The sequence below is a fragment of the Thunnus albacares genome, chromosome 1 (assembly GCF_914725855.1).
Source record: "Thunnus albacares chromosome 1, fThuAlb1.1, whole genome shotgun sequence".
NCBI classification, from domain to species: Eukaryota; Metazoa; Chordata; class Actinopteri; order Scombriformes; family Scombridae; genus Thunnus; species Thunnus albacares.
Genome location: NC_058106.1, coordinates 19,844,164 through 19,867,864, shown reverse-complemented (window position 1 = coordinate 19,867,864; position 23,701 = coordinate 19,844,164). Strand labels below are relative to the sequence as shown.

The following is a 23,701-nucleotide window of genomic DNA, read 5'->3' as shown; positions in this document are numbered from 1 at the left end:
CGGTGTCTGTAACTGCCATTTTGATCATGCCGGGTGCTGCTGAGTTTCATCTTCCCCTTGTTTTAATTAAGTAAGTAGCTCCAATGACATTATGACCAAACACATTTTTGTAATAGCTTCTGTTTATTTTAATTTCTGGCTCACTTCCTTTAACTGTCATTGTTTTAAAACAGATTTCTCATCACCCTTTTTATCTAGGAAGCAAATGCTTAATTTATGGGTTGTGGGTGAAGGGAAAAAGATAGAGAAAATTTTTGAACAAGCCGCAATACGTGCAAGGAACAGCATTTAAGCTAACCACTCTTTGACTGTGCACGCAGTTGTGGTATCAACGTGTTAATTAGCTCAGCAAATGGGATGTGGGTTCAGAAAAAAAAACAAAAAACAACTTAAAGTGGGCGGTTGTATTTAAGGCCTCAGAGTTTGACTGTAGTCCCAAAATTATTCAATGACGCTATTAAAAGCAAACATAATAATTTAATGATGAAACTGACAGTTAGGTTTAGGATTTCGTGTGTGTATGTCTCATAAATGCCAGAAACAAACAAAGTAGCTGAGGCTCATTTACAGGAAGATACAATATATGTGACAGTGGCAAAATATTATGAAATATTAATTTGTTTGTTCAAATTGGGCCTTGCACACTGATGAGTTATTTTGCAGCTGCCTACAGGGAAGTAAACTGTTTTTGTAGTTTCTGTTCCCATTCTTTGGAAGAGACTTCAGTGCTTCTTTGATATAAATAAAACATCATTTATATAAATTTTGCATATTAAACATCTCTATGTAGTATTTCATGGTGTTTTATTTTAGCATTTTTCTTCCAGTGTGATTTCTAAAATTGAAACCATGTGAAGTGGTTAATCAGGGATAAAGTAAATTGTATTTATGATCATCACTGGTACTCATGCACATATGTTTTGTATTGGTACTTGCTTATTTCTTGTTCCTGTGCTGAGGATGTGTTGTAATTTCAGTAATTTCACTCTAATGTGGGTTCTGCTGAATCCAGGATGTAGCATAATGATGTGTGGTCCTTTTTAACTGTAAGCAGCTCCTCTTATACCAGTGTGTGCTCTATCTCATTACCTCTCTGCTTATCTCAATAGCCTCCTGCCTACTTCCAGCTGTCGTATCAAGTTTGAATCCTGACAGAATAACGCTATAAGCCTAGTCTTTATGATCATTCCAGATGGCCAGTAGGAATACGCCACATGGCATTCAGCTTTTCTAACATAAGTGGGCTGTGTGTGGTCAGCAGGAGGCAGCAACAGTTTTGTGAAAAACCTTCACATGTGCTTTTATCCACACTCAAGGCTCTTTTCTAACATTAGTTTTAGAACTAGTTTAATTAAAAAAAAAATTCAGCAACTAATTTCCTTGAGTGTGTTTGTTTGTGTTTGCTCTCCCTCTACACCTCGAGAATTGTGAAGCTGAGGTACAACTGTGCTTTCTGTGGTCTATAATGTCCTATCTTAATTTTCTGAGTCGCCCCTGGCAATGCTGTATGCCTAGCTCTACAAAACAAATCAAACATTTTATTGTCAGGTGTAAGGTTCAAGTATGAAACTTTACCCGGGCACAAGATCTCAAACATTTACTGAGCATTAAACTTGACAGATGCATACAAAGTACAGAAACACGAGAGACTCCAGACTGTGCAAGTCCTATAATGACTCTGAACAGCTGGAATCCAGGCAGACACAATGTTCTCCAATACATCAGACACAAAAGGCAGGAGCACAGATAGTCATTTGTAGTCCAAAGCAGCAGGGCCAGGACATTCATTTTGGTGGCCAGAGAATATGTATTGGAAAGTTAGGGTGCAGAGGGAACAGCACAAAAGCTTCTGTGAATCTTCTGCACAAGATCATCTGCCCACATGCCCCCGTGCCACCTGCAGCAATGTAGCTCATTATTCAGTCTGGGGACCCTCCTGTGAAATATCTCCTTGGTAGTTCCAAACCCAGATCGGCTGGCCTTCAATATTCATAAGTTTGTCAAGGGTAAATGTACCAAAACAAACAATTTATTGCACTTTGGTTGGAAGTGAGATTTTTTAAGGCCTGAAGTGCTAAATCACTGCAATTGTTGGTTCATAGCTGCTATTTACAGATGTCACCACATCAAACTGTCTGAATCTTGTTAGAAAACATTGTAATGAAGCGTTTGTGCCCAACACTGAGTCCATGTGTCCATTTAAGTTGATGTTTCCATGTCGCTGTTTTTCTTTGTTTTACTGAGTTTTAAAGGAATAATACGGCAGTTTGAGAAATACGCTTATTCACTTTATTGCTGAGAGTTTGGTGAGAAGATTGATGCTACTCTCATGTCTGTTTGTTAAATACAAAGCTTTTACCTCCTGTCAAAGCCAGGCTAGCTGTTTCCACCTGCTTCCAGTCTTTATGCTAAGATAATCATCTCCTGATTGTAGCTTTGTGTTTAAGGGGCAGACATGAGAGTGGTATTGATCTTCTTATCTAACTCTGGGTGAGAAAGCAAATTAGCTTAGATTTGAAGTATTGCTTTAAAAATGTGTTCAGACGTTTTCTGAGTAAAGGATGAAACAAATGGAAGAGGAAACCTCCTCCTTTCCAATATAGAGGCAAAATGTTCAAACAGCATACTACCAAGTATATTTTGAACAATCAGTTAATCACACATTTGTATAATTAAAAAAAAAAAAAAAAAGAAAGAAATTACTGGTGTTGAGTTGTATTGCGACCTGAGAGTTAATGAGGCACTCATGAGTCACTGATGTTTATAATCCTGTATTGAGCATATGCACAGAAAAGACTGAACCTTGTTGTTCCGTCAGCCTCACTCTTTTTTTGGGATTTGACGGGCACTGGAGATACTTGAGTCTCCTCAGCAAATCACATGACCCTCTTACAGAAGAGCAGGCTGCCATGGAAACACTAGCAGCTCAGAGCCTGGTTGATGCTTTTGGAGGACTTCAAAGCGCCAGTGCTTGGTTACTTTAACCCGTATAGAGCAGCGTGGAGTAAACTGGCCTGCAATGCATCAGAGACAGAAATTAGTTTGTTTTTAAGGTGTCTTTGATTCCTCACCACTCTCTCTTTTGAGGAATGTTGCCCAGACAAGGAAAGAGATCCATTGCAAGAAAACCTTCTGGGCTTGAAGCAGAAATAATTGGTCAATTAGTGTGCATTACAAGAAAAGGATAAAACAGATAGAAGCTTCAAAAATGCAAAGGGATAACATTTCAGTGAGGAATTATAAAAAAAAGGGAATCAAATATTTTTTATATAAAGAAGTAGGCTTGTCCTTTTGAAGAAGAGATGTCAGTTATTTCATAGCGGTCAATGCTGTGAATTTATTTTGTACTGTTTCGTTTATTAATTTATACATTATTTTTAATGTTTAAAGTGAAATTAAAAAAAAAAAAATGGCTTTAAGAGCTTGATTTAAAGAGAAATACATGTGTACTGCCTGTCTCATTATTCCAACAAATCCATATGGTAGCCCGACGTTGCATGTTGACAATTCAAAAAGGCCGCAATTCAAATCTTGCATCACACGCACCTGTCTTTTATTGATTTTTAAATACTCAAAAATATGTTCCCATGACTCTGAAATTCATTGCTGAAACACATGCCAGTGGATTTTCTGTTTGCCAGATAGTCTACATGAAAAAAAAAAGAAAGGAATAGTCGAATCTTCCCTATCCCTAGCCTGCACGCCTTTGCTGCATTGTTTTATGTGTGTATTTGTGTTTTATCTCTGGTAAAGCACTTCGCCAGTGATCACTTTAAATTTACCATATAAATATACTTTGGATGAGTTGTTCACTTCTCTTAAAACAAGAGCAAGTCTGAACCAATTTACACTCAGACAGTTACACCAATTTCATCCAGACATGTAGATGATGTTTTCTTTTATCTTTTTATCTGAATATTCTGGCTCAGAAGTCTTACACTTGAGGAGGTATTTCACCCACAATGCAATTGATCTAGTTCCATTTCAGCTCTTTCCAAACCAGCCCAAGCGCCAAAGCAAATCAATACAGATGGCATTTGATTTACGTGGAAGAGGCTCGATAAAAACATCACAGTGGATGCACAAATAGCAAACACCAACAGCACCTGCTGCACCTCTGCATGAGGTGTACAAATACACACACTGAACAGCACCGCAAACAAGTGTGCAAATATGCAAATCAAACAACACGCGGTAGTATTGCTTTGCCTCCACACCTCATACCTTGCTGAACGTGGTTGCAAATTCAAGTTAAACTACAGAGCTACAACACTATGAAGTAAAGCTGCAGATTAAAGGAACAAGATTCTGCAGGATCATCATCACCTGCAGCATTTGCATGTTTCAGTGTAGCCCTTTTTTTCAGTTAAAGATCCCCTCAAGACATGTTTTAAGACATGTATATAAGATATATAAATACAAATACAAACTCTGCACATACATCGTTTTGCACAGGGAAGCTCAAACATCCAACTGAAGTTAACAATAAGTGAAACACATATTTGAGTGTTTAAGGAATTCCTGATGTGCAGTTTGGTCCATTAATATCCAATATAACTTGTACTTGATTTACATTAACAATGTATTTATTGCAAATTTGTGTAGAAAATCCCCCATTTCACAAAAAATATTTAAATACAGATGCCTTTTGTTTTAACCACAATACCAGCCTTGTCTCCAGTTTCACTTTATCTCTTTGTTCATTAGGTTGTCGATTTCATATTTACTATTACTTATCATAAAATCATAGTAATAAAAACCTTTATGTTTTATCATCTGGTCTGATTGTGCTTATGTCTGGCAACATGGATGCAGGTGTGCGTATGCTGGATGGCGAGGTGACTGACATGGTGGAGGCCCAGTCTCTCAGTCTGAATCCCCAACACATTGACATCTACAGTGCCAGCTGGGGCCCGGAGGATGACGGCAAAACTGTCGATGGACCTGCCAAACTCGCCAAAGAGGCCTTTCTGCGCGGAGTTACAGAGGTGTGTATGTGTGTGTTTGTGCGAGATAGAAATTATTTACTGCCTGTGTGTGGCTTCCTTTCAGCAGTCGGTAATTGAACTGTTCAAGCATGAGAGGACACAAGCGGAAAGAACAAAGCCGTTTTCGACCCTGACAATTATGAATGGAAGGGAATGTCCTCTGAAAGCCAACAGGGAGGAAAATCTTAGAAAATGAATAGAAGCAGCGTTGACAAAAAACAAAGTTTTCTTAAAAAAAAATAAAGAAAATCATTGTTTGTTGAAGGGTGCTTCTTAAATTGCCAGCTATTCTTTATCTCTCAGCTCTTTCAGTTTGTCAGCATGTGGGTTTTCAGTGTCAAAGTTGTTTTTAAATTTTCCAACTTCCTGCTTACTGGAGCTTTAAATTACTCGACAAGTATTTCTAACAAAAGGCTTCCAAACACACTCTCAACTTAATAAAAATGCAAAAGAAGTATAAAAATGTTATCTAGGAAACTAGTCTGTCAGCGTGCAACAACAAAGCAACCTGAATGTCAGCCAAAAAGGGACAACACTGTCATGTAATTGGTCCTCCTCTTTATAGCAGCTCTTCTCTCAATGCATGTGGGACAGTGTCAGGTACGTAAAATGAAGAAGTCTACAGATTAATAAGGATACAGATCACACCCCAGGCTCTCACTTCTACGCTCCACGAATAAACACATCCATGCAGAGGACACTGACTCTTGTTATAGAGCAGGAGGATTCAAGGCATGTGCCATAAAGCTCATTGGAACCGCTGACGGTGACTACTAAGATAATTGCTGCAGTGACAGTACTGTCAGATGGTGGTGTGGGTGGTGCATAGCTGGGTTTGATCAATGCAGATAGACGATGCCACTCAATACAATAAAGCAGCTCTTAGATGAAAATTATTGCACTTCAAAGGCTGAGAGGTTGGATGATTTATTACAATGAGCTGTTTGTCATATAGTGCCTTTTGTATTGCATTGCTGTCATGCGATATTTAGCTCCTTTTAATTTACTGAGTGACCACTCTGGCTCCTGTGATGTATGCTGAGTTTTAATGGGCCATTTTTGAAATGAGCCCTGAAATGAATTTGCCCTCCTATAATTGGGATTCCTATTATGATCGAATGAGATTTTGTTCTTTTTCTTTTCTTCTGGTTAGTAGTGATTCAAGGAATGACTGAAAGGGGTCTACGGTTGTCTTCTCTCTGTATGTCTAAATGCACTGTATGTTCTCCAGGGTCGTGGCGGTTTGGGCTCCATCTTTGTGTGGGCTTCTGGGAACGGTGGGAGGGAGAAGGACAGCTGTAACTGCGACGGCTACACCAACAGCATCTACACCCTGTCCATCAGCAGCTCCACCCAGAACGGCAACGTCCCCTGGTACAGCGAGGCTTGCTCGTCCACCCTCGCCACCACCTACAGCTCGGGGAACCTCAACGAGAAACAGATAGTGAGTTGCGGTTGATTCCAGTGTCTTTCTGACACAAACTGAACTTCTGCTTCCATGTTTATGAGAAATTATGTGGGATATTTTTCTCCAAAGTGAAGTTCACATGATTCACAGTGTCTATGTATTGGCAGGAAGTAGTACTAAAAAGTACTTAAGTACTAATCCAGGCTACAAATGTCTCAAATGACTGACATTTGTTTTAAAGACTATCTGCAAATACTGGAAAAAAACAACTGCAAATTTTCATAACCCAAAATGATGTTTAAAATGTCCAACCAGCAGTTTGAAACTCAAAGATCTTTAGCTTACTATCACGGAAGACAAAGAAAAATAAGAAAATATTCACATTTGAGAGCCTGGAATTAGAGAATATTTGCCATTAATGCTTTAAAAATAACTTACCAGGATTAATTCATTCATTTAAATAGTTGCAGATTAATTGTCTGTCAATCAACTAAGCAATTAATTGAGTGATCGGTTAAGCTCTACACATATATAGTCTATTGAGATCTGCAGCTTTATTCTGTACCTGCTGTCCAAACTGCATAATCACTCTCCTCTTTTTCTTCACTTTTCTTCTCTGTTCATTCAGTCTTGGGCCATTAAAATTATTATGAATAGTGGAACGGCTGAAACTCCATCTGGCAAATCTGTTGCTGCTTAACATTCTTGTCACAAACACAAAATCACACACACACACACACACACACACGGGCACACACACTCTTTTCTTTCTCTAGCATACAGTCTAGCAGCCAGACCAACTGGATGGACAGCTTATGACATCTCTCTGACATGTGGCTGGTCCCTTAATGCTTCAGTGCTGTACTCGTTTAATTGTGCTGTCACTCATGAACTCGGGAATGAAGAGATGGAATAGAAGAGAAAGGGTGGGACTGCCAGGGTTATGCAGGAGTGAATATCTTAATGTCTGTTTAGGGTTTTTTTTTTTTATCACACTTATATTTTCCTTCTCTTTCAGTATAGAGTGTGGGGATATGTGAAGCTCCTAAAGGCATAATTGGATCATTAAAATCCATTCTGCCAGTACGTTAATTATTCTGTTCGGTCTGTTAAAAGCCCCTGAAAGTTATTACGTCTTTAGTGGTTCTGAAGGTCAGCACACTGAACACACTAATAGAATCTAGCTTTGTATGAGTCTTATTCCATCATATAGATTCAACTCCTCTTGTAGAACATACAGTAGTTATATCAGTCGAGTGGCTGGGTTTTTTTTTTCACGAGGCGGTGTTTTGTAACCGTTATCCTCCCAGAGATGGGTTTTGCTGAGTGCAAACTTTTGCTGGCTCGCTTTGTATTCATGCAGCTGTAGTAAATCACACCTGGGAGCTGCCTAGCACAACCACAGTCCTCTGCTGTGGGTCACTGAGGAGATCTGCTTCATGCTCAAAGACACCTCACTGGTAGTTGTTGAGAAAGGGTGAGCACAAGTTATACGATTTTTCCCCGCTTTGATTTAGCCAGCTGGTCCAGGGAGCCATGCTGAGGACTTTTTTTTTTGCTCACAAGTTCCCAACTCTTTAACCATTTTTCTGCCTCCAGCAAATGCATGTATATGAGATAACAAGAGAAGCAAAGGAGGAGAAGAGATAAAGCTTTTCTGCTCACTTAAAGGAGATAAGTTCTATGTGATGAGAGTTCAGGATGTCTTTTTGAATTTACTTTTTATCATGCAAGCACAAGAGCGGTCTGGTTGGGATATTGGGTGATGGACCAAAGCAATAAAAAATTGAATTAGTAGAGGATTAGTTAGGCTAGACAACAATTTTAAGCTCATGTTTCACTTTCCAACAACAACAAATGACATACAAGCCTCGTGACATTCTGTTTTTTGCCTTTCGGATAATGGAAGAAAAACTCTTAAGTACATGTTTCAAGAATATTTTACCTTTTTTGTCTGTTTTTGCCAGACCTGTCTGTTTAAGCCCAATGTGATTCATCTTCCTCTTAGGTGACTACAGACCTCAAATCTAAATGCACAGACTCCCACACAGGCACCTCTGCCTCCGCCCCACTGGCTGCTGGGATCATCGCTCTTGCCCTTGAGGCCAAGTAAGTGCTTATCACTATTTTTCTGAGAGTCTCAAAAGCCTTGCACTTCTCCTGAGTCCTACAGCTTCATTCTCAACACTCCCTATGAGTACATTTCCTTGACTTGTATTGATTAAAATCAGTTAATCCCATGGGAAAAGAAAAGTGTTAAAATATCATTTGTGCAGAACAAACTCATGATTTAACTGTGCAGTAATTATTCTAGAGAAAGATTTGTCATTCTCAGAACTAACATGGACACCAAAAATATTCAGAAAGCCTAAGTAGTTTGAATTAATGTCCTGCTGTTATCAGTCTCCAGCATATGGTTAGAAGTTTTCAAACTGCAAATTGGTCATTTAGTGGCAACAGGTAAAATAGTTTTCTAGCTTTTTGTGCACAGACTGTTAGAAGCCTGATTGTAAATTTAACATTCTTGTACTAAATCAAGCTTTCACTGCCGGTGCAGTGTGTTTACGCATCTATTCTGATTGATTATCTCGTTTTATGAATGACTTTTTAACCCCTCTGGCTGACAGACTTCTACAGTGCATTTGTAGAAACAGCACACTTTGATGTAAGCACTAATCATTCTTATCCAGTCACGCAGCACTAATGGAGGGACAAACATGAACATCAGAACAGCCCTGAAAATTAGTAATTAGTCTTGTGACAAAGCAAAGTGAGGTGATAGAAAAGGATTGCAATTAGGAATGGATTTGATGAGAAAGCGATTGAGCAAAGTTACTAAATGCAATACTTTATTTTACAAATCCATGATTAGATTTATGAAAATAAAGTGAAATCCTGATGGCTGTATGCGTGTAACTCACAGAAGAGGAGCAAACCCAACGGTGACCTCCTGTAACCCTTTTTTGTGTCTTTTCAAATCTGCGTTGCTGTAGGCAGGATAATCACTTAACACTTTTTCAGGTTTTCTCTTTACAAGACATTTTGCCAAAGGGCAGGAATTGAGTTCAAACACATGTTGACTGAAGGTTTACTGTAATTCAGGAAAGAATGTGACCGGTATTTCATTGTATTCTGTATTTAATCAGCTGTCCACCTGCAGGTTAAGAATGTAGGACGTATTGTCAGAGACGTCTGTTTGATCTGTTGAGCGCCTCAACTTGATTTTAGGCTCGAGTCTTACCATGTGTTTCCTCCTGGCTGTGTGTGTGTGTGTGTGTGTGTGTGTGTGTGTGTGTGTGTCTTTCTTTATGGCTGTGTGTGCTTGCTTATACACATGTTCCAGTAAAAACCTGACCTGGAGGGACATGCAACATCTGGTTGTACGAACTTCTCACCCTGCCCACTTGCTCACCAATGACTGGAGAACCAATGGGGTCGGACGTAAAGGTATAGCAACTCCTTCCAAGTTCACTTCTGTCCTCTGCAGTTTACAGACGCCTTTGAGGCTTATTATTATATTATACATCTAGTAAAGCAAATTGTGATTACAGATGCAAGGCACTGGTTTAGGACAGAAAGGAGTGTGAGGTTACACACTCAAAGCCTGTCTATGACGTTTGAGCTGGGAGAATGAGGATGTTTCCCTCAACAGTCCAGCATTCATGTGTCTGTTTCCTCTTCTCTTTCTTTCTGCAGTTAGCCATTCATACGGATATGGGCTACTTGATGCCAGCGAAATTGTATCGCTGGCAAAGACATGGACCAGTGTGGGGCCACAGCGGAAATGTGTGATCAGCATGGTCTGCGAGCCGAAGTTAGTACACCCCCCCCCACACACACACACACACACACACAGCAGTTCACTGAATTTATTTCAAGAACTTGATACGAGTTTCTACACACCACACATATCAGGGCTGTCACGGTTTCAAGACTCTAGTTTGAGCTAATTAGAATTAACATGTAATTTATTTTCATTCGAATGCAACCCATGACGTCTAATCCTAAACTACATGGTAGAATAAAGACATCCTCAGTAGGGCAAGTGTGCCCATACGAGTTGGTGTATTTTTAATGTCTTAGCCCATTTATTAAAGGCGTTTATTTTTCATCCCATGGATGAGGGCATATTTTTTTCCTCTTTAAAATTGTCTTTTCCACCCTCCAAGAGCACCAGTGGTTGTGGTGGACAGCGCTCCTGTTTGTTCCTTTTTGCCATACATGTACACGGTAGAATTGTTGCCTCACTAGCTTGCCAGCATTTTACAATGTTGGCAAGCAGCCTTACATTTGTCCACAATTTTCCCACCTTTGGTGTTTAATCCAAAATACTTCCTCACATTACTCAGATGGTTTGGTGTCACGAGTAGTTCAGCACAGATTGCTAGTTCTCTCCAATTTGCGTTAGAAAAGAGAATACTAATTGTCTGGTTTACTGATAGGACAACAGTACATACAATGAGTCAGATGGGCAGTGCATTTTTGGAGTGCCCCCTGCTGGAATACAAGACACATGTTGTTGAAAATTTTGATTCTGAACAATTAGTAGTATTTAGCTTTTTCTGTATTGGAACAGTCGTTTTAATATGAAATAAAAAGTGACAGCTGGAGCTACAGTATATAATTAATAGCTTATGTTTTATGAGGGTGTCCTGGCCAAGATGGCAGCAGCATGTAGGAGATAGAAGTTACAAATCATTTAACGCTTACATGTAATTAAATGGATAAATCATAAGCGTAATCAGGAATCAACAAGCCAGATCAGAAAGATAATTTATAATTGCTAAAATAACAGCAGTCATAGACTAGTACAAGGAATAGTATAACAGGTACAGTAAAGACATTGTTACATGAATTAGTTAAGGTTGACATAAACTTGGCCTCTTATTAAGCAGCATGAGTGAGATAAGCCTGGATGTTTGAGACACAGTGAGTGATAAGAGACACAGAAGTTTAACTCATCCACAACAGAACAGATGTGTATAACTGAGCAGTCATGCTTTGCTGCAGTGACACATTATATCTTCATCTTGAGCTTGGCTTTGGGCGTCTGTGTCGTTCTGTCTGTGTGTGTGTGTGTTGTTGCAGGGTCTCAGCTCAGCTTGAGAGGGAGCATTTTAAAAGAGATATAATTTGTCCATGTATGTGTTCCTCTCTCTATTGAGATTCAGTATTTCTCCTCAGCCATTTTATTCCGTCCTTCTCGGTGTCACAGCTTAGACACAGTCTGACGTCTACTCTTCATTATGCTCTCCCTGTCACTTCTCTCTCTCTGTGGCTATGAGGTTCTCTCTCTTTTACTGCTGCTATGAGATACTCAGAGCAGATGGTTCAAGCATCTGGGAGCACCAATCAAGGCAGGTTATTCAATTTACATTTTAGGTGTTTAACTGACTCACTTACCCAGAGTGACTTGAAATAAGTGAGCAGGTAGGGGCTCAATGTCTTGCTCACTGTCAATTACATCCAGTGATTACATCAGAATCATGATGGTGTACAAAAAAAGGAGACATTTCAGAGAAAAAATTACTATATCATATATATATTATATCATCAACATTATAACCACAAATATGATGGTGTATTTACTCTGGTTCGTGCAGCAGTGAGATGACTAATGAAGTCTTGAGTGATATTCTGTTTATCAAAAGACTTGTTCATTCATTTTAGAGAGTGATTTGAATTTTAGCGGTGGGGCTACCCTTGTGTTTACATTTGGAAAATGAACTGTGCTTCAAAGCATAACGTCTTTGCAGAAAAGCTCCTAAGCTTCTACAGTATCTAAGCAAATAAGTCAGCATGCAGGCTTTGTTTCAAATAGGTAACAGAAATATTTCTTGTTTATTGCAAGAACACTGAAGGTGACAGACGTGCACACTTCAATTTATCAAACATACTGCAAATCAGCAGAGAACAGCAACATTTGAATTGGTGCAAATAGTAACTACTGTAGTATGGCATGAAACACTGTCTTCCTTCTCTTAACATTAAAAAATGGATGGCAGTTCACAAGGATTCACCTCCACCCAGAATATTTTCTGGTGGTTCTGAAAAGCTTTTAACACACAGTTTATTAAAATACTCATTTCTATCTCCTCAAGATTATTGCCGCACTGTTTTTAATTTAGAAAATATTTCCAAAATGATTTCCTCTATGATAATGCTAATTTGTAATAATGCATTGGACCATTGGCTACTAAATGAATAGAAAAAATTCAAGCATAAGGCAACTGAGGGACAAATGGAAGAACTGTGTGAAAAATGAAATACTTCTAATACTTTGTAGGTCTTCATGCTGAATCAAGGAACCTTGTTTTATTTACAGGCATCTTTTAATTTTCAGGAATATTTTGTCATTGTTGTTAAAATGATTTTCATTACTGTAGTTATTACTGTAATGTTGGCGATTAAAAAGGGCAAAAGTTGTCATCTTTCCTTCTTGATCAGTTGCCCGCAGTTACTCATTGACTTTCCACATTGACTGAATGGCTTTTTGTACTGTTGATACTGTAGCTAAAGGTTGTGTGTGTGTATGTGTGTGTATGTGTGTGTGTGTATGTGTGTGGGTGTGTGTGCGTGTGTATGTGTGTGTGTCATGCCTGCAACAGTCCCACATATTTTGCTTCTCCCAGACCTTAAATCACAGACGCCTGTGCCGCAGTGGTCAACTGGCAACGATTAATCTTCAGCAGCCATTTGTATAAATTTCCATTCCCTCCTCACGTTTTCTGACTCTACCTAGAAACACCACAAAACACAAAATACATATAACATGCAGATGTTAAGGTGCTGCTTAGTTGTCAGTTTGCATCATCATAATAAAGTGTACAGTCACTTTATGACTCATTAGCTTCTAGAAAAGTGCTAAGGAGTCATATTAACCTTTTAGCGTGTGACCGTATTTATTAAGCTGCTACAAAGGTCAAAGGAATTTATGTAGTCTTTTAATGCATCATGAAAAATTTATCAGACTGAACTTTGAGGCGCTGTGTCTTAAAACAGTGTGACAGTGGTGATCACACCATATCTTGTCTATAATTTGGGCACCTCAGTGTCACTAAAGCCCCACGACTTCCTCCTCCTCAGAATTGTTGTGAATGCGTGTAATCTCCTAAGCGGATTTGAGGGTGGAGTAAAAAGAGGTGGGTGCCTGCTTTACTTCTGCAGAGGACACTGGTGCTACAGGTTGTGAGACACTAATCCTGTTCAAGGCCACAAACTCTACACCCTTTGCAGACTCGCACACTGGCCAGGAGCTAAATGTTACACTTGCACAGCTATCTGGAGCGGACGCTACTGTACAGTAGCTTATCCCAAGCTTAGACCAAGCCAGTAATGACACACAACCTACAACTAATGCACCCCGCTGTCTTAAAGTGTCCTCTCATACGTCCTTTCTCATGTTTGACAGGAACATTGGCAGCCATTTATCGATTAACAAGAGTGTGGACGCCTGCTTTGGCACAGACACTCACGTGACCTCATTAGAGCACGTCCAAGCCCGGCTCACCTTGTCCTACAACCGGAGGGGAAACCTGGCTATCCACCTCATTAGTCCTGCCGGCACACGCTCCACACTACTCCACCCCAGGTACAAACACACCACTACATATACACACAGACATACAAGTTGGTAAACACAAACCGTTCACATTCTTGCTTGTGTTTTTCCTGCAGGCCTCATGACTACTCATCAGAGGGTTTTAATGACTGGGCTTTCATGACCACCCACTCCTGGGATGAGAACCCCACCGGGGCGTGGACTCTGGAGATTGAGAATGTGGCTGGCGCCAGTGACTATGGTAAAACATCTTTCTATCTCTCTCTCCCTAAGATAGAACATTTTAGTGGATTTGCCTGCTTATTTATGCGTTCATTGCTAGAGTTTGGTGCTGTGTGTTTGAAGTGTCTCTCCTTTTCATTATCCCCCCTTTTATTGTCTCCCCCTATTATTATCATTATTATTATTATTATTATTATTAGTCATATTTCTATTATTGTTATCGTTATCATTGTTGTTGCTATGCTTCTCTGTGTCTCTCTCTCCCCCCTCCCCCTCCCTCTTCTCTCTCAACCCAAACGGTCGAGGCAGATGGCCGCCCACCTAGAGTCTGGTTCTGTTTGTGGTTTCTTCCCATTAAAAGGGACTTTTTCCTTGCTGCTGTCGCCAAGTACTTCCTCATGGGGGAATGTTTGGTCTCTGTAAATTAAAGAGTAGTTGCAGGTCTAGACTTGCTCTTTATGAAAACTGCCCTGATATAACTTCTGTTGTGATTTTGTGCTATAGAAATAAAATTGACTTGACCTGTGTGCAAATGTATTTACCCTTTGGCCATATTTGAAATGACTGACCATTTCTAGAGTTCAGCCCAAAGGTTCAGGGTTCAGTGTCAGAAGAGTAGAGCTCAGGTGGCTCCTGCATCCAAAGCGCCTCTACTTTTGTCCTTTGCCTTGTTATAGGAGCTGTGCTGGGGGGCAAGGACTTAGTGTCAAGACTGGAAGCAGGGAAAGGCTAGCCTAGGTCTCTACAAAAAATTAACCAGCACTTATTTTGATAATTTATTAATCGATTGATTCATGTTTTTAAGACAAATTGCCAGATATTAGCTTGTTCTTCTTCTCAAATGTGAGGATCTGCTGATTTTCTTTGTTTTATATCATTGTGAATCGAATATCTTTGGGTTTTGAACTGTTTTTTGGTCAAGACAAAACATTTGAAAAGGTCATCTTGAAACTGTGATGGGTATTTATCATTTTCTGACATTTTACGATGTGTAACGATGAATAGGTTAATTGAGAAAATAATTGGCAATAATTGGCTGAAACCACAAATGACCACTGTTTGTGTGCAGATTAAACAAATGAGATACGTGCTAAATGAATGAGCTTTAAAAATGCATGTAGGCATATTTTTTAACTTTGAACAGAGCCAGGCTAGTGGTCCCTCCCTGTGCTTCCAGTCTTTATACTGAACTAGGCTAATTGCTTCTCAGCTCTCGCTCTGTACTTAATGTACAGTGGTGTCATTCCTCTCCTCTAACTTTGGGAAAATACGAAAATAAGTGTATTTTCCAAAATGTTGAACTATTCCTTTAAAGCAGGGAGCATGATGAAGCAGTGGAGTAAATACACTAACAAGCATCTGCTTCTGGACATCGCAGGTCCAACCACAACAACGTGTTCAGAAGCCAAGAAAACCTCAGAAAAAAAATCCAGATAAATGTGTCACACCTCCCTCCTGAGTAAGGAGCGATTTACTAAAGTGGAACCTCTCCTAAGGCCCCACACTCAACTGATTCTTGAGAGATGTGCACTTTATAATACTCTTATTAGGCACAGTGAAATCATGCTGTCTTTAAATTGCTGCTCATTTCAAGGAGTCATTTTCTGTCATTTTATGCAGAAAATCCAAGAGTCGACAAGAGGATACATTTACAAAATCCACTCTAGGGAGTGCCAGAGCCTTACTGTTTCTGACAGGCCTACTTTTTCCCTGGTTAATTTCAGGGGGTTTTTTTGTTTTTTTTTTTTAAATCTCTGTCTCATCTCTCCACTCAGGCACTCTGACCCAGTTCATTCTGGTGCTATATGGTACCAGCTCAGCATCTCCCAGCTCCTCTGAGAAGTCTCAGCCTGGAAATGGCAGCTGTAAGACCTTGGACCTGAGGCAGATATGCATCGGTAAGACTGATCTCTTGTCTCACTCACAGGAAGTTTCTGTCCCAGCAGCTAAGGCGTGTTAGTGTAACAAGTCTTGTTGATATAAAGTAGCCTGGTTAGTGTCAGGTGAAGTCAATAAAATATTATCCCATGTTTGCTCAGCTGTATCTGTTTGCATAGTGAGTCTCTATATCAACTTCACAGACAGATCTGAAAGTCACACAGTTGTCTTATGCAAACGTCATGCCATTATTTAACTTTAATATCAGAATCAATTTTAAAGGGGATCTATTATGCTCATTTACAGCTCTAAATTTTTATTTTTGGACTCTAGAGACACTAGAGTAGCTTTGCATGACTCATAGTTCAAAAAACTCCTTATTTATTTTAAACTGGCCCTTTATGCAGCCCCTCAGTTCAGCCTCTGTCTCTAACAGGCAGTCTTAGCTACTGTCTCTTTAAGGCTGCCCTCCTGATGAGCCCACTCTTTTCTTATTGGTCAGCTTTCTGGAAGCCCGCTGAGGGGCAGCCATATCAGACTTGTGTTAAGTTACCACCGATGCAAACCCAATGTTTCCTGTTATCTGCTTCATATTAAAAGCTTTTAAATTACTAAATAATGGGAGACTTTTATTTAGAAGAATTTAAAGGAAATGAAACGTGTTCCTCACTGAATTAGCAGACCTTTGTTAGGGGTGCTAAAAACTGGTCAAAACACTAACATCTGGAGATACTTGGAGCTCTTTGGTCACCGTATCATTTAGAAATAATACAGCAAGGAATAATACAAGCAGAAACAGCCACAGTGATGATGATGTTTGATGAAGAGCTGCAGACGACCAGCCAACGAGTCATGGCTCGGCGTGACTACCCCCAAAATAATGGAAAAATGCCATAATGTTAGCAGAGCAGAGAAGTGAACTTGCACTGTGCATGGAGCAGATGACCATATAAAGAAATTCATCATGAGCCGATGTCGGCTTGGGCTGAAAGTAGAAAAAGAAAGTTGGGAACCAAACATTCAGAGTAGTCAGAAGCTGGTGCTTTTTGCTCACAGGGATTACTTCTACATATGTTTACCTCATTATTTCACACTTTGGACACTTTTAACATGAACATCTGACATTGTAACATTATATATATGACTGAGGTAAGGAAAGGCATAATAGGTCTCCATTAAATAAAGATCTAACTTCTGATGAGATCAAATTACATTTTACTCCAGGTCTCTCTTTAATAGCCTCATTTAAATTTAATGGTGTCCATACTGCCGTCTCCTACCTAATCCAGATACTGTTATAAGCGATCTAAAGACACCACTGAGAACCAACTCTGTGAAGTCCACCTTTATGTCTGTAACAGTGACAGTCTGACCCCTACAGGCTGTCAGCAGTACTCACATACTGACAGACAAGAAATAAAACATAAACAAATACAGAATCATTAGAGAGTGAACTGATAATTATTTCGTGATTATCGTGTATCATATGATTCTCGGCATGCTCTAACTTTGTTCTCAGGATCATAGTTTTCACTGTTTTGAACAGGTTACAGTAAATTAAATTTTCCTCCTTTTTATTGGCTCACACTCCTGCTTTCAGCTCTGTTACTCCCAGCTCCCACAGTCTTTTAATTGCCATTATAGGCAATGGTCTGCATCAGGACCTGCTGCATATGGAAATGGGTCTGTTGACTTAAACTTATGCTGCACTCAGCATATAAATTGCAAAACTTTTTGTCATCATTTTTTTTTAGTAAGCAAAAGTAGTAGTAACAAAAGTGAAAATGGCGACTTGAAAGCAGAATCACCTTGAAACATTTTCTCACATTTCCAAGATACTAAACAACTCGTGGATGAATAGATACAGAAATGTCGGATATAAGGAGCTTTGTCATGTGAACTGTGCTCTCTCGGCCTCGACTGTCTAGGCAGGTATCCTCGTTCTCTGTTTGGTGGTTCACTGACTCATATGGAATGATTCTTTGAGTCATATGGAGAGTTAATTGTGTGTGTGCGGCGGTTCGTTTCACTTTCCGTGCTCTTCTCTGTCTTGCAGAGTGCAACACCGGCTACTACCTCTTCCAGCAAGGCTGTGTGAAAGAATGTCCAGCAGGCTTCTCTGTGGGCTCCCAGCCCCTCAACTACACAGTGGGAAACTTTATAACACCATCTTCCGTCCCAGCCTGCCTGCCCTGCCCACCTCCCTGCCTGACCTGCAGCAGCCTCAGCCCTCAGGCCTGCCTGTCCTGCCTCCCACACAGCTCCCTGGATCCCATCTCCGGCACCTGCCTGCACCTCAACCAGTACATGCGCGAGTCCCCTGGCAGCTTCATGGTGGGCCAGGGTGACCCGGGATCACAGGTCCACCTCAGCTCCCGGCTGCCCATCACCATCGCCGTGCTCAGCTGCATGGCCATCATCGCCACCTTCGCTGGCATCTTCCTGCTGCTGCAGCTGCGCTCAGGCGCGCTCATCAAGCTGCCGTCTCTGGAAGCTGGCGGTGGCCTCGGGGGCAGCTTCAGCCTGGGGGGAAATAGGGTGGTTTCGTACCGTGGCATCCCGACAGTGTGGGGGGATGAAGGGGTAAATACAGACTCCGAAAACGAAGAGTTTGACGTCCAAAATGAGAGGACTGCCTTTATCAAAACACAAAGTGCTCTTTAATGCTTCCCCCTCATCCCTCTCTCTCTCTCCTGCTTTTAAAGTCCTCTCACCACCATTAGTCTGATAATTCAGGGCTGTGGTAACTGTCCTTTCCCAGTCCTCTCTGGTTTTATCTCTCACCCCTTTTTTTCTGTCTCTGTCTTACCAGCTTCTCATCTGAATCTTGCTTCAGGATCATGTCTTCCACTCCACTGTGGGAGACCTGATGGGAAGCTGCTGTCTCTCAGAGCTCGGGATGGCCCGAGTTTTGCTCTGTTCACACTCGGGCGCATTTCTATTAAACTGGCTCTCTCCCTCCTCTTGCCCTCAATCACTAACAGTGTCTGTCTGTGCAGAGTCCATTTTCCCCTCCAGCTCCAGCTCCTTTTTGTTACAGTAAACAAATGATTATTGTTTGCTTTCTTCCTCTTTGCTTTTCCCATCAGTCTCAGTGCAGTAGCCAGACGAGATTGTTGAATGTGAGGAGCACAGATGTGTGTGCGTTTGTGTGTGTGCACATGTCTGAATGTGTCTGCGTGTATGTGAGCGTATAAATCTGTTTGAACAGTGTAGGCCCTTTTACAGAGAAGCTAAAGCTGGGCCAGTCACAGCTAGAACTTCAACTATTAAGTGATAATAAAAAATTGTGAAATGTGGCATGAAATCCGATTTGGAAACATTGATTCTCTCTTAAGTGTCATTTAGTGACATAAACAGCCAAAATCTGTTGAGAAAACCACCACTTACCTGTAGTGATTTAGGTTTTTTAAAGTGCATTTTAAATATGCACAAATCAAAAAGCATAATAGGTGTCAAGGAAATTACTCTAATGGCTTATAATCATGTATTCAGTCAGAAAAACAAAGCTTTCTGGTACCGTCATCTGTTATCGTTCTTTTTGTGATGAGACAATAATTCTATATCTGTATCTTTCAACCAGCCACTTTATTATATGTATAGCTATTGTTCTAGGTGTGACAAGGGCTTTACTTCTACCATTGTACACACAATCTGGAAAGATGTCTCGCAGCTCTGGCAGAACAAACTGTGAGTCACACATCTAGCAAAGCTTCCTCCAGCCTTTTGGGATTCAGGATGGACTGAGCTTATTCTGGTTTGTAAAGTATAAATTTGTCTGCACTCATAACCTCCCAGCCATCACAAAAAAAAAAAAAATTCATTAAAAATATTAAATAAAAATCACGGGCTACCCTGAGGCGCAATCCCTTTCAGGGATATTTAATTTCTGCGTCTGATGTGCTCACATCCCAGGGCTGAGAAAAAAGCAGCTGAGGTGCTGATGGGAGCCAGAACAATATGTGACTGTTGAGTACAAGAGCTTCTCAAAGCAGCTGGCAGGTGTTAAGTTACCTGTGATTGATTTCTTGACATAGCAGACACAGTAACTATACATCAACGCATTCCCTTTGTCAGAGCACATTAGCACTACAAACACATATTACACATGCCTCATATCATAATGACTGAAATGTTGTTGATACATGTGTCTGTGGATGGGTGTGTACATGTATGTGTGTGTGTGTGTGTTAGTTTATTGCATATGAGAAATGTTTCTCTGCCCTCTGAAGTGAAGGTTTCCTTTCCTCCTTCGTCTCACAGTCCTGTTCAGACTCCACATCTCATCAACGTCTCTGCACTCACCCTCCAGTCTTCATCTAATCTGAATTTCAGATTATCTCTTCAGCGTATTCGCCAATTAATTATATTCTGAACGATACTGCAGCAACTATTTATTCTGAGAGATTTTAATCATACCTTTAGGGAAGATTGTTTTTAAAGTGATTTCTCTCCTGGGCTGGTTATCATCTAAAATATGCATCTCATGATTTAATCCAGTGTAGCCATTTTGAATCCACTGATCTCCTTTCTACTATGTTGAAAATTTTTTTTTTTTTTTTTCATTTCCAGTACAGAAACTGTGGAGCTTTGCTGAGAGAGGTTGTCATGGTGATGACATGCATACAAAACTGCAGCTGCTCATCCTTTTATCTACCTCTCATATCATTCAGCAAGGTTTCAGATGCCGTTAGAGGAGCTGTTAAATGATTATAGAGGTCAAATTATATGTAGGACAGATATGAAATGTTTCTCGGGGAAACATTTAGGATAATAGGTATCTAAAGTCAAATGTAGTTTTTTAAAAAAGAAACAAGAAATTGCAATTCTGAAACTGTAAAGCTGCTGTGTAAATTCTAGTCCCCTGAAACTCCTGTATCTCCTAAAATGTATTGCCCTTAGGATCAGCATTCATGGGCAGTCACACCTGGGCTTCAAGACGTATTATTGAAAATAGAATGGGTAGAAGGATCGTCCATACATCTTGTTGGCCTGCATTTAAGTGCTAAATCAAGTGTGCGAACCTAAAATTGTTGCGGGTGTTTGTTTTCTCACCTCTCATACAATTTCTGCTCGGGTGGTATCTCGGAGGTTAAGACGTTCTTGTTAAGTTTCTGTCACTGACAATCAAACCATTTCCTTGTTTAGAGAGAGAGAAGGTGCACAAAAACACATCAATTTTAATTTAACCACTTGCGTTGGAAAGCCTTCTTAGAAGGGATTATACATAAATATGCAGAAGCGAATATGATTTAAATTGCAAAAGTGTGTTCAGAGGTCATTTGCTTATTCACACCAGGCAAGATATATATATATATATGTACAGTACATTAAAAGGCAAAAACAACATAAAAGTTTCAAACCAGTAACGTCCAAAAATCCTGTTCAAAAGGACAGAGAAAGATTGGTATGTATGCTCTCAAACGCAGCGCTGAGCCAAGGAGCTTAATTTATCTCAGATGGCTGGTGCAGGTGTAGCACATTTGGCTTATCACGGCAGTTTCAGCCATGAAGCACTAAACTGGATTGGAAACCAGCCTGTGAACGTGGATGTAGAGAAATGCCCTCAACAGGAACAAAGCTAATGTGACTGCAGAATAACGAGTGTGTGCTGCTGCGGGGCTTTGTGTGATTTACATTAGTGCCTACTGCCATTTAGGCTTTGATTAGCCCCAGTTTAAGGAGGATGCTAATTTAAAAATATAATAACTGCAGCCTCAGACAAAATCTTATTGACTTCTTAGCTCGCTGTGAAGTGTGTAAACAAAAGATAATGGGCTAATGCAGCACCAAAATTGCTTCCATAAACAATTTCCTTTAAACTCTGGGAACTCAGAGTTTGCTTGTAAAGAACTATGATGTGGGATTTTGGCCATTTTGTCGCAATTAGTATTGACTAATAGATGCTCAGTCTAGTCATGATTATGCATTGTGCATCTTCCCTTAAAAACACCAAGAATTATGTTGCTTCCAGAAAGAATGCAGTTTCTCCTAGAGTGCAGCGTTTTGAGTGCTGACAGGTTCTGCGGCCTCTCGAGGGGCACACACAAAATGATTTATTCATCTTAGCTTGATGTTGTATTCACTACAGCTTGAAAACCCAGAAAACTTTAAACTAATGAACTCTGAGCTCCGTGCTTTCAAGTGCTCGACTTTAAGAAAATCCTGAATGCGGGCAGCATTAAGTAGCCAGTGCTTCCAAAGTGCAGGGAGCTGCTGAAAACCATTTGCCACCACCTCACCCCTTTCACTGGAAGATCGTGATGGAAACTACACACTAAGAAAAAAAAAAAAAAAGGAGAGATTCTCTAATTGTGCCAGAAAGCACCTCATAATTATCAGGCCACCACTTAACTGGCATTAAAGTGTGAAGCCCTTCAATGTAGAAAGTAACAGGAATGTTACAGAAAAAATCTGCTCATTGCAAATTGTCTCCTTTGATAATAAAGAAGAGAGTCGCTCGAAGCTTTTCTTTAAACCGCTAATTTATGTTCAAATGGAGCTCGATGTTGCTTCAGTCCTGCCTTAGGATGTAGTCTGAAGTGATCAATATGAAGTCAGATGGAGTTAATAAGGAGCAATATCTTTGGCATAACCAAAGACAATCATTTTAATGCTGTCTGTCTCGTGTTAAGACGTTTGTTTTTTTTTTTTTTTTTTTTGGTTTCAGGTTGTCACAATCCATCGACCCCTTCACTTTAGCCCAGAGTGTTTTGTTGACGTCATTATGTCATTTCTGCCTTTTTAAAGGTCTGCGGCGACACTCTTGTACGTTCAGCAGCTGTGGAGGGAGGAGGTAGAATGTATCCCATCTCCATTAACCTAAGGGCTGTATCAGATCTGCGTGCGTCCGTGTGTGCACATGCTTGTTTAAGTATAAAAGAAACACTTTGCGATGGGGGGGAGGGAGGGGGGGGGGAGGCAGTTAGTGGAGCAGCCTCAGACAACTCTGTTGACTTCCTCCCGCCTCTTCATGAGGTTCCTGGCCTGTGGCTGCACACAGTACCTTACAGATTTGTGACCTATGAATAATGTACAAGAATGACTATCTTACATGGGACATAACTCTAAAATAAGGCCTATTTTTGTACTATATGAATGGTGCAGTGTAATTTTCTTGTAATTTAAGGATTTTCTTTTTTGCTCTTGTTTTTTCCTTTTTATTTAATTGATGTCAATTATAGATTCTACTAAAAAAAAATAAAGATCTATGCAAATTTGAATGTGTTTTCATTTTCTCAAAAGCACCTCAGTTAAATTTAATGAAACTGAATGTAGGTTGAGGTTCATCAACATGAATGTGACATATACTGTGTTTATGTATGTATATAGAACATTTCAAGTGCTTAGCGCCACATTTCAGCCACAGTGCATCTGTGACATAGATACTGTATCTAAACATAAAAGCGGACATTTCCTCTTTGCTCTGTAAAAAACAATTTGAGTCGTGCTGCATTGTTTTGTGTATCGTCGTCCCTCTTCTTCTCTCCAGCCTGTTTAATGAGTGTATTTGATGATGTATGGCTGGTGTAATTAAGAGCTTGCATCCAACACCAACCAAGTCATAAATACAAGTAATGAAGTGAGACTGGGTTTCACACTGTGGCGAAAAAGAAAAGCATTTTTTATGCACCAGACACCATC

General features: G+C 40.1%; 1 protein-coding gene across 4 annotated transcripts in view; it reads left to right on the top strand.

The window, feature by feature from the left end:
* Positions 1-22,385, top strand: part of furina (furin (paired basic amino acid cleaving enzyme) a) — an 85,129-nt gene extending 62,744 nt beyond the window's left edge. For all 4 annotated transcript variants that reach the window (XM_044348008.1, XM_044348035.1, XM_044348019.1 and 1 more), the window contains exons 8-16: positions 4,816-4,988; positions 6,220-6,432; positions 8,405-8,505; positions 9,740-9,843; positions 10,093-10,210; positions 13,808-13,987; positions 14,074-14,198; positions 15,955-16,077; positions 18,114-22,385. In XM_044348008.1, the coding sequence (XP_044203943.1) occupies positions 4,816-4,988; positions 6,220-6,432; positions 8,405-8,505; positions 9,740-9,843; positions 10,093-10,210; positions 13,808-13,987; positions 14,074-14,198; positions 15,955-16,077; positions 18,114-18,721 (1,745 nt within the window). In that variant the 3' untranslated portion in view covers positions 18,722-22,385. The remainder of the gene's footprint in view (positions 1-4,815; positions 4,989-6,219; positions 6,433-8,404; positions 8,506-9,739; positions 9,844-10,092; positions 10,211-13,807; positions 13,988-14,073; positions 14,199-15,954; positions 16,078-18,113) is intronic.
* The last annotated feature ends 1,316 nt before the right edge of the window (positions 22,386-23,701 follow it).